The sequence below is a fragment of the Henckelia pumila genome, chromosome 2, assembly GCF_033568475.1.
Source record: "Henckelia pumila isolate YLH828 chromosome 2, ASM3356847v2, whole genome shotgun sequence".
NCBI classification, from domain to species: Eukaryota; Viridiplantae; Streptophyta; class Magnoliopsida; order Lamiales; family Gesneriaceae; genus Henckelia; species Henckelia pumila.
In genome coordinates this window covers 116,139,508-116,154,950 of record NC_133121.1, presented here as the reverse complement: position 1 = coordinate 116,154,950, position 15,443 = coordinate 116,139,508, and the positions used below count along the sequence as shown (strand labels likewise).

Sequence of the window (15,443 nt, the reverse complement as noted above, 5' to 3'; positions counted from 1 at the left end):
TTAAATGTATAAAGGAAAAACAAACAAATTAAAGAAGATATGAAGTCAACAAGAATTTGGATGTCTATGAACTTATAAATATGGATATTAGTGGGTCTTCCATATGGCTTTTTGGAATGACCAACAATAATTTATAACGTTCATAGATAATTATTTTAGATATGACTTTTATATCTCATTTATGGACAAATACTAATGACTGCAGCATATATCCTTAACAAAGTTGAATAAAGTGATTCTTAAAGATCTAAGGGGTAAAAGTTTTATGGTCCCACAATTAATTTGATTCTCAGTTAGGAAAATGCTTGGTTTTTGAGGATGTCGAGTTTGTGGGAGTGATAAAGTTTGAAAATTGTCTTTAAGGAATAATATTTTAATATTCTTACAGGTGTTATTGACATTGATCAAAATTATATTTTTGACTTTGTTCAAAAACATAATACGGTAAGACAATTTAGGAAAATCTCTCATTCAAGAAATATTATGAAAGAACAAACTCTTACATCTCAATAACCTTGTCATTATGGAGTTCCACTCGAGAGAGAAGAAATACATTCTTAGGTAATTTGATTGTATTTCTCTAAGAGAATAAGGTCAACAATGACATGATCGAAAATGATTTATCAATTTCTATCAAGTTATAAAAATTCTAAATCTCGAAATGGATTGATGTCAATATAAAGAGATAAAATCTATGAAAGTCAATGACATTTGATATCTTGACACATTGCCTAAAGTGTGAAATTCATTGGTTCTAAATGGATATTTAAAACCATGAGTACTCAAAAGGTAGTGTGGAAAGATATAAGGCTCGTCTTGTCATCAATGAGGTTTTACACAGTAAGATGATATAATTGTAAAGGTTTTTCTCTTTGGTTTATTTGAAAGACTCTTCAGGAATATATTGACATAGTACTGAATTTTAATTAATAAATGATATTTTTACATTTCATCATGTGATCATCTCGTTCGGTTTGAGATGAATTTGGTCGATGATTGTATATATCATAAGGTCTGTGGGAGTAAATATTTTTCTGGTTTTCTATGTAATGATAGCCTGCTCGCTTGTGACGATATAGATATGTTTCATGACACCAAGAGATTTCTAGCTAAGAATTTTGAGATGAATGATCTTGGTGATGCATCTTTTGTACTGGGTATCCAGATACATTGGGATCACTCTTGATGTATTCTTGGATTATCACAAAAAAGCTATATCGAGAAAGTTTTAAAGCGATATGGGATGCAAGATTGTAAACAAGTTGGTACCCTAAATTGAGGGAGACAATTTAGTCTCAACCAGTGCCTAACAATGATTTAAAGAAAAAAAATACAAACGATTCTTTATGACTTAGCAGTGAAGAATCTAATGTATTGCTAAGATATATACACGTAAAGTCTTTCTATGCGTGACTGAGATGTTGGACAAATATTTAAATAATTCAGGAATAGACTATTGAAAAATAATCAATTATGTATTATGGAATTTACAGAAAATAAGGAATTTTATGCTCACATATCAAAGGTCAGATGGGTTTGAGATCATTTGGTATACTGACTCTGATTTAAGGGATGTCTAGATAGTATGAAAACTATGTTGGACTATTTAAACTACTGTCAAAAGGTGTTATCTCACAAAAGAGTACTAAAAAGTCACTTGTTATAGTATCTTTTGTAATGACAGTAGATTTTATAGTGTGTTATAAAGCATCCAATCAAGTTTATGATTATTGAAGAAAGAGTCCAGAGTGAATAGTTGTCTATATAGCACTTCAGTACAAACTCCATGTTTGTGGATCCATTTGCCAAGGGACTATCACCCAAAAGGTTTTGTGTGCACATTATTTATATGGGTGTTTTGTCAATTAAGGATATTCAGTTTCAGTGAGAGTTTGTAATTTTAAATGCTTTTATAGACATATTTCAGTGATTCAGTTTTTGGTTTATGGATACATAAGGAAAAAGTTATTTCTGCAGAAATAAAGATTTTGGTTTATTCACACTCTGACTCTGTTTTGGTTGATCTCACTAAGGTTTAAGGGTGGACCAATTGGAAATAGGCATGTTAAGATCACATTACATGAAATTTCCATGCTACACATCCACATCATAATCCATGTCGTTCAGTTTTCTGGCATATGTGACCATTGATGGGTCGAGTTACGATGAATGTGACAAAAGCCTCTTTGATCCTATGTTAGTATGATTGATGGACCGGATTAGCAGTAGATACATTTCGGTAATGACAGCGAAGTTGAGCTCATTTGGTTATTTTGCAAAACATAATTATAAAGTTTCACATATAGTCCAGTGGGAGATTGTTGGATCATAAATCCAACGTTGGACTTATATGTAAATAATTATGTATTGTAGACTGTCAATAAAGTTAGCCCATAAAAGTGATCTAAATAAAGTTTCGGTTTATTTGGGCTTTAATGTATCTAATAGGGTGTGGCATTTAATGTGTAGATACTAGTGGGCTTTTCTATTTGATTGATGGGCTTAAATAGAAGCCCTAAATATAAATAAAGGGTTATGGTCCCCAGATCACACGACGTCTACATCGACACAGTCATTCTATTCTATTTTCATCGATAGATAGAGAGCGTGAGAGAACTGAAGGAACTCTCAAGGCAAATCGTGTTGATCTGGAAGGCCAAACCATGCAGATCTACATCAGTCAATTATTAAGAATTAAGGTACGCTTCCGCTTAAGTTTACAGTATTTAATCTTAATGATTTAACATGATTGTAACACCCGGTATTTTTAATTACGTAATCCGCCTGCATAACTAGGATATTTAATTATTTAAATTTATGATTTATGGGTTAAATAATTATGTGAATTATTTATGCATGATTTAATTTATTTTTAAGCATTTAACCCATAATTAGTGATTTTTATGATTCCTTGTGTTTTAATTATTTGATCGCGTAGACGGGACCGTGGACGGACGAGATGACGACTTTCCACCCAAATAATTTTATGAGCCTTTTTAGAGCCTTAAAGTATTATTTTGAGTTTTATTATCTCAAAATTTTAAGTATTTAATTTTATATAATTTTAGGAGTCTGTTTTTACCCTATTTAAGCCAAAATATGGACTTTTTAATACCTTTAAAATTCCTATTTTTACTAATTTCGAGATTTAAATTTTACCATCAGTTTTATCATGTTTATAAGAGTTTTTAAGTTATATTTTACTTACTTTAAATTCCCTTTTTATTCCCTAATTAAATATATATCATATTATATCAATTCCTAAACCTATTCTACACTCTTCCTCACGTAAATCACACACACAGCCGCCACCCTTACTTCTCAGCCTCTTCACCATCGGCCATCACCATCCAAGAGCCTTAGCCGTGGGTTTTCTAGCTCGAAGTCATCCCGTCGTCGCCCCGTCGTCCCGAAGCCCGTCGTGCACGTTTTAGCTCTATCAAATCGGTGTTAAGGCATGATTTTCTTCTCTTTTCAACCCTATATCAGTGTATGTATGTGTGTGGGTGGGTAGTATCGAGACCTATCATTTTTGACAGCAAGTTTCCAAACTCTTTCTCTTATGCACTCGGTTTTGGTTTGTGATGTTCATGCTCACGTTTTTACTATCCGTGGCTTGAAGGGGGCTGCTGGCTAGGTCCTACGGGGTCCCTAGAGTGTCTAGATGGGTCGGCTTTGGCTGGGTTGGGGCTGGGAGTCACGGCCGATCGAGTTTCAGAAGGGAAGCCATGGGCGCGCAGGTTAGGGTTGTCTTGGAAGAGGGTTCGGTGTTGGGGAAGGAGGTAGCATGGGGTTCGGGCCAGGGCATGGTTCGAACCGGCAGGACCCTGGGGAGGTCCTGCCGGCGGGGCTCCGGCCACGGTGGTCGGAGCTGGGCTGCAGCAGGCCGTGAGGGCCTGCTGCTCGTGCGGCCGCGGCAAGGGGGAAGAGGGAGTATTAGGGTTTCGGGTTTTGGGTTTTTGGTGGATCCGGGTCGGGTCATGTGGTCCGGGTCGGGTCTAAAATAATATGGGTTAAGTTAGTTGGGTCCGGGTCCGGGTTATTTTAATTGGGCTCGGGTATTTTATTTTTTTAAGTTTTTAAGTTAATTAGGAGTTAAATGGACTAATTAAATTCCCAAAAAAATTAATTAGTACCATTTAATTTATTTGGGCTCCATTAAATTATTTTGGGTTAATTTAATTATTTTTGGGCTTTTATTAATTTTTATTTAAATTTTTAAGTTGGCCAGAAATTTTTATGGGCTTGGGAGCCATGAAAGTTATTGGGCCTGTTATTGGGCTTTTGGGCCCATTGGGCCAGGGACAGTGTTATTGGGCCTAATTTAGTCTTAATGGGCTTTGGTTGATTTATTGGGCCTAGAAAAGTTGTTAATGGGCTTAAGTACACTAATGGACCAAGTCTTAAGTTAATGAGCTTGCATGTCTAGGGCCAGCAGTTGAATCAAACCATGAGAAATTGCATGTGTCCCGAGTTTATATTTAATTATTTTATGCATGAAAAGTTATTTGAATATTTATATGATATTAGAAAATAAATTAAATATAAATGAAGGACACACAATTTATTTAAGTACATGCATTCATGAAATCAATTTTTATGCTATGATTGAAGTTCTATGGTTGAGCAAATAAAATATTTTAGGTGGAAATTGAAGTAGTGTGGCCATTTATGTATGGGCAGTTTCTGCCATTTATGTATGGGCAGTTTCTGCCATTTATGTATGGGTGGTTCGCCACCAGCCTCGTACGATGGTTTCTTAGACTGATCAGTCGCACTATAAGTATGGGTCACACTTACGGATAGGACCATTCGATGTTAAGAAAATAAGTGCTCAACAACTCTAGTATGTATGATATTATGTATGTTACGTATAATTCAGTGATTTCTTTAAGCAACATTTATGTTATTATTTTTGAGGCATGCACATGCATTTATAGGTTAAGTATTATGTATGAAAGTGTATTAAATTATTTTAAACCCTTGTTAGTATGCATGTTGGGCCTCTAGGCTCACTACACTGATATGGTGCAGGTGAGTACGTAGAGGAGCAGGTTACCCCTACCGGTGGTGAGGACGTATGAGCGGAGCTGCAGTGGCCCCGTGACCGTAGTCTGCATCGTGCTAGCGTTCTATGCATGAATATTTTAAACACTATTTTATTTGAAAATTTTATTCCAGTGTTGAGATTTAAGTATTATTTTCACGCAACTTTTTAGTGTATGCACTGTTGATTAAATTGTTTTGAATTATTTTAAGTATTTCATGATTCAGACGTTTTAGTAACTATTTTTATGTTGCATAATTATTTATTAAATTTTAAATCTCTTTTATGGTTGTACATATATGTATGGACATATATGTATATAGTAAAAAAAAAAAAAAAGTTTTTCCGCATTTTATTTGTAGTAGGCGTTTCAATGATGATTCTGGGTTTAAGTTTATAGGGATTTTTCCCTAACAACCATGACATTCTATGTCCATGATCTTGATACACATGAGCTATACAAAGGCCGGGACAGTAGTTTTTCTACTCATTCATGGCGTCTAGACCGAGCATGATGCCTACTTTGACCCCCGACTCGAGTGCACGTTCATTGCTTGTGCATATAGATATGTATACTCATATTTGCTTACTAGGTGATTTATTGTCCACGCCCTTGGTTTCATCTTAGGCACCCCCATTCCCATCAGGCACGAGACAGATCTCAAGTTAATTAGATCATGAGACATGTGGATTTGGTCGAGCTTAGCGCGAGGAATAGGTGTTGATTGGAGGAGGTCTATTTATTATTTTTGTTTTATATATGATTTAAGATACTGATTTCGATTTCATGTATAACTATTTGGATTTTTGCATGTTTGGTTACCGATTCTATTTCGCTGTGCATGGATTTATAGTTGGTTTACCATTTTATCGTTTTCCTCGATCTCTCTGATCATATTTATTATTGCATACTTAAATAAGTTATTTAATTTCTCGAGTGAAGCAAGCTATATTGTATTTGTACTCTAACAGAAGAAGAAGTTATTAGTAGTAGATCCGGGTATATATAATTAAGATCATTATAGACACATTAGCAATTAATGATGCTCATCACGCTATCAATTTCCAGTAACAAAATTAGCACGTACGGTAACAATGACAGAAGATTTAAATCGAAAAAATACAAAAACTATTGGACTTAGACCGTAAATTAACCAATACAAGATTAGCAACGAAAAATATGCAAGTTACATGATAAAAAATTAAATATTCTGATAAAATGTGACACTAAAGTTTCAACAAATTATAAAATATACTAGTTAAAACACTTTAATCAAAGTTTTGGCTTTCAATCATTATAATTAATTATTAAAAAAAAATTAAAATTCATTTTATATATGAAGCATCGTTACAATAGATCTCCAGTATCCCGACTTTAATTGGCATACATATATATGAGTATGTACATATGTTTACATGGAAAATAATCATTACGTTCAACTTGTAAGAGTTGGAGGGCCAAAAAACCAATTCCCTACATATATACACAAGAAAACTCTTGTTGTGAACGGTGCATTCACTTAAAAGGTAAAATCTCAAATAATAAGAAGGCACAATTTCTGTCCTTCAAAATCGTCAATTAATATATGTTCATACTTGAGAGTGTTGATCTTGAAGAAGAGGGACCTTCTCATCCGTTGAAGAAATCTTGCCACTTTCAAGTTTTTGTAGCTCTTCCTCTTTAATTTGTCCCCATAACACAGTGTAGTAGCCAACTCCACATATAAATGCTCCCATCATGCTTTGAACATCAAAGACATTAACTAGCTAGTGTCACACGTACGTACAGTGAAGGGACCGGACGACTCAGCAAATAGAGAAATATCTCATCAAATAATTAGGAAATTAAAATATCGAAAAGTCATGACCGTCGAGTGTGTTCATTTAAAGACAAATTAGCTAGATTTGGATGATGATCAAGATCAGAATAATACTTTATATAGTTACTTTCGTAATTATATATATATAGCTTTGAAATTCACAGTTTCGAGAGTTTAATTTCCAACTGTCTAAAGTCTTATTTATGCACATATATATATATATAATTAATTGCATACATTTTTCTATATATAAAAAAAATGCAAAGTGTTTACCTGCCATAATGGAAAGTATCAGCAAAGAGTAAACAACCGAAAGTGCTTGCGTATGGAATCCCAAATGGCTTGAAAATGGGGACAAAATACGGCCCCCTCATGCGTGTGCACCATATTTGAACGCTACTACGAATCACACTGCTAAAAATTGCCTGTAATTAAGTTTTTTTTTTTTTTTTCCAAAAGAAAAAAACATTATTTAGTTAATGCCGAGAAACGAAAGCAGAATCACATATGCACATATATATATATCTTATAATTATGTACTATAACGATGAGGATCGGAAATGGAGTGAAAACTTTGTAATTAATAATCGGGAAAATTGCTTTTTTGGTCCTGTATATTTGTCACTTTGCGATTTTGGTCCTTTATATTTTCAGATTGCAGTTTTAGTCCGCTATCTTTATTTTTTTGGCAATTTTAGTCCTTTTTTCGATGTGGCGCTGACGTGGCACCAATTCAATGCTGATGTGGAGCTGACGTGTACAGTGCCACGTCAGCATTTTCGAAGAAAAAGGACCGAAATTGCCAAAAATCGAAACATACAGGACTAAAACTGAAATGTGAAAACATAAAGGACCAAAATCGCAAAGTGACAAACATACAGGACTAAATTTGCAATTTTCCCTTAATAATCTTACTGTTAAAATGATAATCAATAATTCAAAATTAAGCCCCAATCTCCATGCATCGAGATCTCTTTCCATAAATAAAGCAAGCACAGCCGACTGGATGGTCCCAAATAAGGTATAAAAAGAGATTATTTTCATCACTTTTGGGCACATTTTGAGAGTTCCAACCTGAACCGCAAATGAATCAATCAAATATTTAAAATGCATGTACGTACGTACGTAGGATTAAAAAAAAAAGAAGAAGAAGAAGAATATATATATAATTAACCTGCAGGTACGTACGTACGTAGATCGATGTGTACGTACCTGTACAATGTTCCATATGCAAAGAACAAATGAAGCAGATGCAAATAAAAGGCATCCAAGAAGCCAGTTTTCATGCGTTGAAGAAAAGGTGAGGAGGAGGCGCGCAGTAGTAGTACTCCCTAAGGCTGTGTGGTTCTTGATTGATGGGCCTTTGTAGAGAGTGAGTGAAATCGCACCCGTCAAAGATATTAAGGTGCCGATTAGTCTCGCTTGGCTACTACCCTTTTTCCAATCAAATTTTGTTTTCCTGCATGCATGTTTCAAATATATAAATATAATCCATTCAATCATCATTTTGGTTATTCATCGATATACGGTATATATCATATCAACACTTCTTGGCCAAATAAATAAAAAAACAAAATATTTAAGTAAGTAAGACTAATTAATTATAATTAGTTAGAGCTATCTAGGACTAAAATCACAATTATATCAAACACACACACACACACACACACACACACATATATATATATATATATATATATATATATATATATATATATAGTACCACTTTTGTAATTTCTTTGGATTCAATAAATTAATATTGCATTTGTTTATCTTTGGATGCCCATTATAACTCCAATTTTTTGTTGAGATGTAGCTAGCTAGGGTGTAATATGTGAATAACGGATTAAACATCAACCTTGACAATTATCGCTCACGATTTTTAAGGATTTTTTTATGAGATGTGATAATTAGCTGGTTGTTTGATCTGCGTGTTAACATAACACAAAACAATATAATATATTTATTAATTTATATGTATTCAAGATTCCTCGATATATATACCATTGAATATATATATATATATATATACATAGGGTCCACACACACATATATTCATTTGCTCCTGAAATGTGGTTCTGCCATGATGGCGTACAACCACCACATATTTGTCCATCTAGTAATAATTGATATATATATATTTCTATCAATTAATAATTAATTAGCGAAATAATTACATTAAAGAGGGGGATGATTATTAATATTCCTTCTGATCTCCAAATCATGAGTATATATAAAGTTAAAGATTATATATAGTGATTAATTATAAAATGCTGGATTAATGAAAATGTAATAATAGTAATATTATAACTAACAACCTGAGAAATATTGCTAAAATGAAAGAGAGAGCAGGAATCTGGTTAGCCATGCCACAAGCCACGATAGGGGAGCTGTAACTTAGACCAACAAATGCGAGATTCTGAGCAATCGTCACCCTGCAGCTAGCACCAATATATATAATTAATATTAATTATAATCTCATCAAATTAATTAATTAATACTGATCGATGTTCAGTTTCAAATTAAATTAGATAGAGTGATCGGATCGGATCGGAGTACTAACCCGAGCAAACCAAGTAAGAAGACTCGCAGTAGAAAATGTAAAGAGAAGAATATTGGCTGATCTTCGGATCTGTAACAATTAATTAATTAATTTTATGTAATTCCAAAAAAAATATATATATAAATATATGTTACGTACGTACCTATTATAATGGTGATCTTGATCCCTCCTATCATAAAAGTATGAATAGGGAAAAAGTAAAATTGATCCCAGAGCATTGGTGTACACAACAAACACAAAAGGGCTCATCCCTCTAGCCATGCCACTGCTAGCCATGATTGTTAACACGATAATGCAACCCTCCACCAATACCATGGCGGCCAACGGCACCACCACCACCGCCTTCAAACCACCGCCAATATTATTCTCTCTCATCTCCCTAGCTAGCTAGCTAGCTACCTTCTCTCTCTCTCTCTCTCGCTCTCTCTCTCTTTTTTCTTTTTTTCTTTTTTTTTTCTTTCTTCCGATAGCTGATTGATCATTGATTTAATTTATGATCCTTATTAATATGATGGAATTAAGGTCCGATTTTTCAATGAGAAAATAAAAAAATAAAAATCGGCAAGGGCAACTCTTCAGGGAGGTGTGAAGCTACTTGAAGGGGAATGAGCAACTCGAGTAGCGTTCCACGCATGCGTAGGGAAGGCATACGTGATATAATTTATAATATAGTATTTCATACACAAAATAATAATCATTAATTATTATTAGAAACGACTCTAACCATATCTTGCGTTAATAATTTTTTTTGTTTGTCATGTCCAACTAATTATATATTATATTATATGTTCATTAATTTTTTGGTTGGAAAGTGTGGTATCAACAGTTAATTAAAATAGGGTGTAATGAAAATTTTTAAGAATTCATATGTTAATATTATTGGATATTAAAGATTTTTAATTATATTTATATATATGAGCATATTGTTTGTCCAGTCCTCATGGATTAAAAATTCAAACTTTAATCATCCAACCTGAATTAGATTTTGCAAGCCTGGATACGTCACAATATGGGATATATGTTTTTTTCTTTGTGGTTCACATTAAAAGAGGACCTGCCAATAAATAATATTAATCAACTCTTTCAATTCCGAACAGTTAATCATGTAAACCCCTAATTAATTGTCAGGTTGTGTTTAATGATACGTTAATAAATCAAGTTAATCTTTGTCAAGTTCGTCATATATATATATTAAAAATTCGTTAAGTTTAAATAGATTTATTTAAGTCTTTTGCTTTTGTTGGACTTGATGTTTAAATTGATTTATTTTTTTATTTATTAAATTTGAGATTTTGTGAACTTATCATTATATATCTAAATGATGTATTCCTTATCTTTGCAAATTCACGTTTGAATGAAGGAAATAAAAATCAATATTTATTTTGTTAAAGATTTACACGTAGGAAACAAAGAAGGGAATGATTCTTTTCTATATATTTTGATGAAGGAGGGTGTATGGAGCAGACCGAAAAAAACAGAGAGGCGACCAAGAGAGATCGAAAGGAGACTTTAGCATACACATAGAGAGATTCAAGAACAATAAAAAAGTTGAAGGATTCGCATAAGCTGATGGTCGTTGTTTTCCGTAGATGTCGTGAAGAGGTTGAGAGTATTGAAGACTGAATGATGTTGCTCTTGTATTTTGGCATCTAAGGACCAACTCTATTCTCTTGATTTTCTTGTCTACCTTCAGTAGACTTTTAGGAGTTGGTTTATTTTGTTTTTTATTTTCTAATATGTTTTGAGAAAATTGATTTTTATAATAATTCAATAGTTTTAGGTTTTGTAAACTCTTTGATTTGTTTTTTACTGAAAGTTTTACTCTGAGACGTTGCAAGAGAATTTTATACTCTTGCTAGTCTGTTTATTTGGTTGATTGTTTATTTTAATAACGATTTTCTTAAATTTCGCTGCATGTTATTGAAGATGTTGCCAACATCTAATGACAACATATTTATGTGCAATCAATTATTCATTACAATAAAGTTAGTGAGTTTAGTAATTTTTGTTATTATTTCATTATATTATCATGAAAACTTTTTGTTGAAGAACATTTTTTGTTTTACATATATATTACATGAGTGCTATAGTGGATTAATTACTTGTACTTACTTTTTAAATGTTGTTTAATATATTAAAATATTACGTTTATATGAAAATTTAATTTTCTTATTATGAAGATTTTTGGTTCAGATGAATAGAGTGGTAAATTAATAATCATTATATTAAATATTGTTTAACTACTCTGACTAATTATTAAAAAAAATAAAGTGATGAATAAAATATTAATAAGTTTTAGATCATATTATGTTATTAATGATTTCATTAATTTCTATGAAAGGTTTTTAAAATTGTAGGGTTCGTTAGGACAAGTACTTTAAAAATATTTTTAGTGTTTTATAAGTGAAATTTTTGGACAAGTTTTTTTGTAAAAAAAAATTTGAAAATATTTTTTAAAAAGTATATTTCAAGTATAGTTTTTAGAAAAAAAAATTTGAGATTTATTTTTTAATGTGTTTATAATTGAAAGCAATGATGAAAAACAAAAATATAACATTTTTTAATTGTTAAAACGTTTTTATAAAATATTTGTTGAAATAAAACAACTTTTTAAATTGTTGAGATTCAATAATTGTCCTTGCTAGTAGAGCGATCGAACCATGACTCTTGGACTACTGTACAGTTTAAAAAATTTGAGTTGCACGGTTACCAAAAGTTATAACTTTAGGTCAAGACAAGTGCTCGGTCTTATAATTTTTTTTGTTATAAAATATTTTTATAAAAACGTTTTATAAGTAATTATCCGAACAAAACAATAATATTTACAAATGAATCGTATTAATGGTTAACAAATATTTACAAGAATATTATAATATACATCATTAAAGAGTTCGAAAATCTCAAATAAAATATGAAATAATAAATATGATTAAAAAATTAACGGTTTTAGCATTTTCAATTATTATTTATTTATTTATCATGAAAAGTACTCATTTCATATAATACTATATTTAATATCAATTATTAAAATCATATCGTTGGTATTGTTTTAGTAAAGTTTCGTTTTTTTTTTTTAGAAAAGTTTCGTTAGTTAGGTAATGTTTGAAATTTCTTCTTAGTAAGCACTTTTGAAATTGTAAAGAAAAACCTAAAAAATGCTTAATAGAATCAATCTCAAACACTATCTTAATATGAATACATCTTAAATAAAATTGAATAGATAATTGACCGCATGAAATTTGTTGTTACGTGCGAAACACATTCTCTTTACCTAGTATATATATTCAAATAGTTTAAATTTTTTTATGAGGTTCATATTGTGTAAATTTCATGATTAATTAATATTTGGTAAATTATGTATGACAGATTCGTTCGAAAAAATGTTGATAGGTTGGATTCCTGAATATTGGTCAAGCATTTATCTACTCCAACTCGAAAACCCCTAGTGGATAAATAGCGGGATAATTCCTAAATATATCACTCTAGTTTCGTTATCGAGCCAATTATATCCCTTTTGTTTTTTGTATCCTGAAAATATCTCTTATCAATTAAAAAGTGTCTCGAACATGTCCTTGAAACTAAATAATACCTATTCTGCCCTTTATTTCCCAATTTTATTAAAATTATGCATAAGCCCATCATGCTTCCGTAAGATTAATTAAAATTAAATACCTCTTTGACCCGACGACACCATAGTGTCGTCGGGTCATACCTGCCGAGTTTTACGAAGTGCTCCTCACACTCAACCATGCAGTCGCAACAGATGGTTTTTGCACAAGCTCCTTCAACGATACCCAGCACAACCTTAATTTGTTTTCTACCTTAAGGCGTATGATATATAAAATTAATTATAAAATATAAGCATGGATGAACAAGAGACTTAGGAAATTTATTCAGACAACATATTATTACATAAATCAACCTCCTTTGAAGAGGAGGAGATAACTAGTTTTGCTACTCATAGTAGCCTTGTTCTTGAAATACATAAAACAGAAATTTAACACAAACTCAGAAAGAGAAATATTACAATAATTTTTATTTCGTAAGAAAACTGAAGGAAATGATCGATGTCTTCAGCTTCCTCAAAATCCTGTATTTATGGCTAAAGTTCCACTCGTTTCACTGAAAAACTTCAGGAAATCTTACAGTTGTCTTGAATTCTTTATGCCATTATTGATGTCATCTTTTGCTAGTAGGAGAGTCACATGCCCGATGACATCTTTTACTAGTGGAGGAGTCACATGCTTGACTTTTTCTTTTGAATTTATTCTCCTCACATGCCTTCTTTATTGTTGTCGGGGCATCTTTTGCTTTTGCAGTGGGCCCCTGGGAAAACGCGGTTTTGGTGGTCCCTGTCCACCTTTGCTTGTCTCGAAAAAATCTTTTCGATCCGTTCGGGGTTTGAAGGTTTTTCCGAATTCTGGCTCCTTCTGGTTTGGACATTCTGGGTAAATATTCTCTGACCATCTTCCGATATGAGTTATGTTACAAAATTTTCGGCGAGTTTCTTTACTTCTCGATAACTTGTTGTTCCACAAAAAAATCCTCTTCTTTTTGAAGAGTTCTTCCGCAAAAGCCATAGTTTTTCCTGTCATTGTGTTTAACAGGAATGATCCGTTCACAGAATTTTGATAAAATTTGAACGAAAACTTGACTTTATCCATCTCGGTGAGACTGACCCAAATACTCCATGCCCTTCTGGTTGAAATTTTATTTTCTCCAAAAGTGGACACCAATGGTATTTCTTCAGATATAGGATCCTTGATAAATCTTTGATTATTCATGTCAGGTCTCCTTAGCTTGATGAAATTAAAGGGCTCGTGTGATCCTTTCTCTGTTGGTTCTGGAGCTGCACTAAAGAAGTATAACTCGAGCACATCTCCTCTGGACAAATTATTTGCCCATTTTCTTGGACTGCTTCCTGAATCCATTTTGGTAGTTGTGATATTTCCTGAAAGCCTGGTGAAGTTGTATAAACCGAGGCTAGAGCCCCAAATTCATACCATAGCTTTACATCCTTAGGATTGACATTGTTTTTTAGCCAAACCCTTGGATATATTCCTGCAACATCAACCCTGCAAGTGATCGGGTTGATTTCACTTTTTGTGCTTAATTTCTCCCATCTTTGTTGATAAACATGAAATGGAGAAATGATAGCTGGGTTAGTATCGATCTTAGATTTGCCCTTGTCAGTGTGGGGCCTAAGATTGATCTCTTTCTCTTTTACCCCAGAGGCGGAGGGTTGACTTGATGAGTTATCATCATAAATTGTTGCTTTATCTAGATCATCAAAAGCTGATGATAGATTAACCCTTGTTTCTTGAGTATTAGAATCCTCAACATATTATTTTACAACCGGTGGCTGTATTTCTTGTTCTTGTAAAACCAATGGTTTTAACATTTCTTGTTTTTGAGAAACCAGTGGTTTTTCTGTGGCACGCATAATTGGCCCTTGAATAGCAGCCCATAGTTGAGTTTGAGCTTGCATACATCCTGTGATTCGATTGGATACTTTGATCCAATCAGTTTGTTTTAACCTGCCCGCCATATCGGCACTTATGACAAGCTGGTTGAACTCGGTTTGAAGCAGCCTAAGGTGTTCCCTGAGATACCTCTGCATTTTCATGATGGAATCTACGTCACTTCCTTCCATCTCTTGTTAAGAAATCTGCAAGAATATTTTCATGAGATTTAATAATAATAATATCAAAAATATAATTTTGACATAAAGCTTGCCATTTTAATAACCTAGCTTTCTCAGGTTTAGATTCAATCTTATTCCTTAGGAAAGCTTTTACCTGAGTGTTATCAACCTTCAAAGTGAATTTTTTAGCAAGTAAAAATAATGACCATTTTTCAAAAGCCCTTTTAACTGCATTAAATTCCTTCTCGTTGACATTCCATCTGATAGCTTCATATTTTGAAAAAAGACCGCTACAGTATCTGCATGGTATTTCTCCATCCGAAGTGATCTTAGTAAGCACTGGTGTCCACCATTCGTCACTAGCATCCG

The 15,443-nt window shown here is 32.7% G+C and overlaps 1 protein-coding gene across 2 annotated transcripts; it reads right to left on the bottom strand.

The window, feature by feature from the left end:
• Positions 1–6,562: 6,562 nt before the first annotated feature.
• On the bottom strand, positions 6,563–9,855 carry LOC140884945 (WAT1-related protein At1g70260-like). 2 transcript variants are annotated; one of them, XM_073291854.1, is made up of 7 exons: positions 9,573–9,855; positions 9,431–9,499; positions 9,186–9,308; positions 8,080–8,326; positions 7,783–7,941; positions 7,141–7,292; positions 6,563–6,788 (listed from the first exon to the last, which is right to left on the bottom strand). In XM_073291854.1, the coding sequence occupies exons 1-7, from the start codon at positions 9,803–9,805 to the stop codon at positions 6,638–6,640; spliced, it is 1,134 nt and encodes a 377-aa protein (XP_073147955.1). In that variant the 5' UTR covers positions 9,806–9,855; the 3' UTR covers positions 6,563–6,637. The 2 variants fall into 2 exon arrangements, with proteins under 2 accessions (XP_073147955.1, XP_073147956.1); XM_073291855.1 differs by having other exon boundaries at positions 9,186–9,302.
• Positions 9,856–15,443: the final 5,588 nt, after the last annotated feature.

Coding starts and splice junctions, on each gene's coding strand:
- LOC140884945 (XM_073291854.1), bottom strand. CDS start 9,805: ATGAGAGAGAATAATATTGGCGGTGGTTTGAAGGCGGTGGTGGTGGTG. Junction 9,309..9,430: donor TTCTTACTTGGTTTGCTCGG/GTTAGTACTCCG, acceptor TATTGGTGCTAG/CTGCAGGGTGACGATTGCTC. Junction 7,293..7,782: donor TATTGATTATCATTTTAACA/GTAAGATTATTA, acceptor ACTTAATTACAG/GCAATTTTTAGCAGTGTGAT.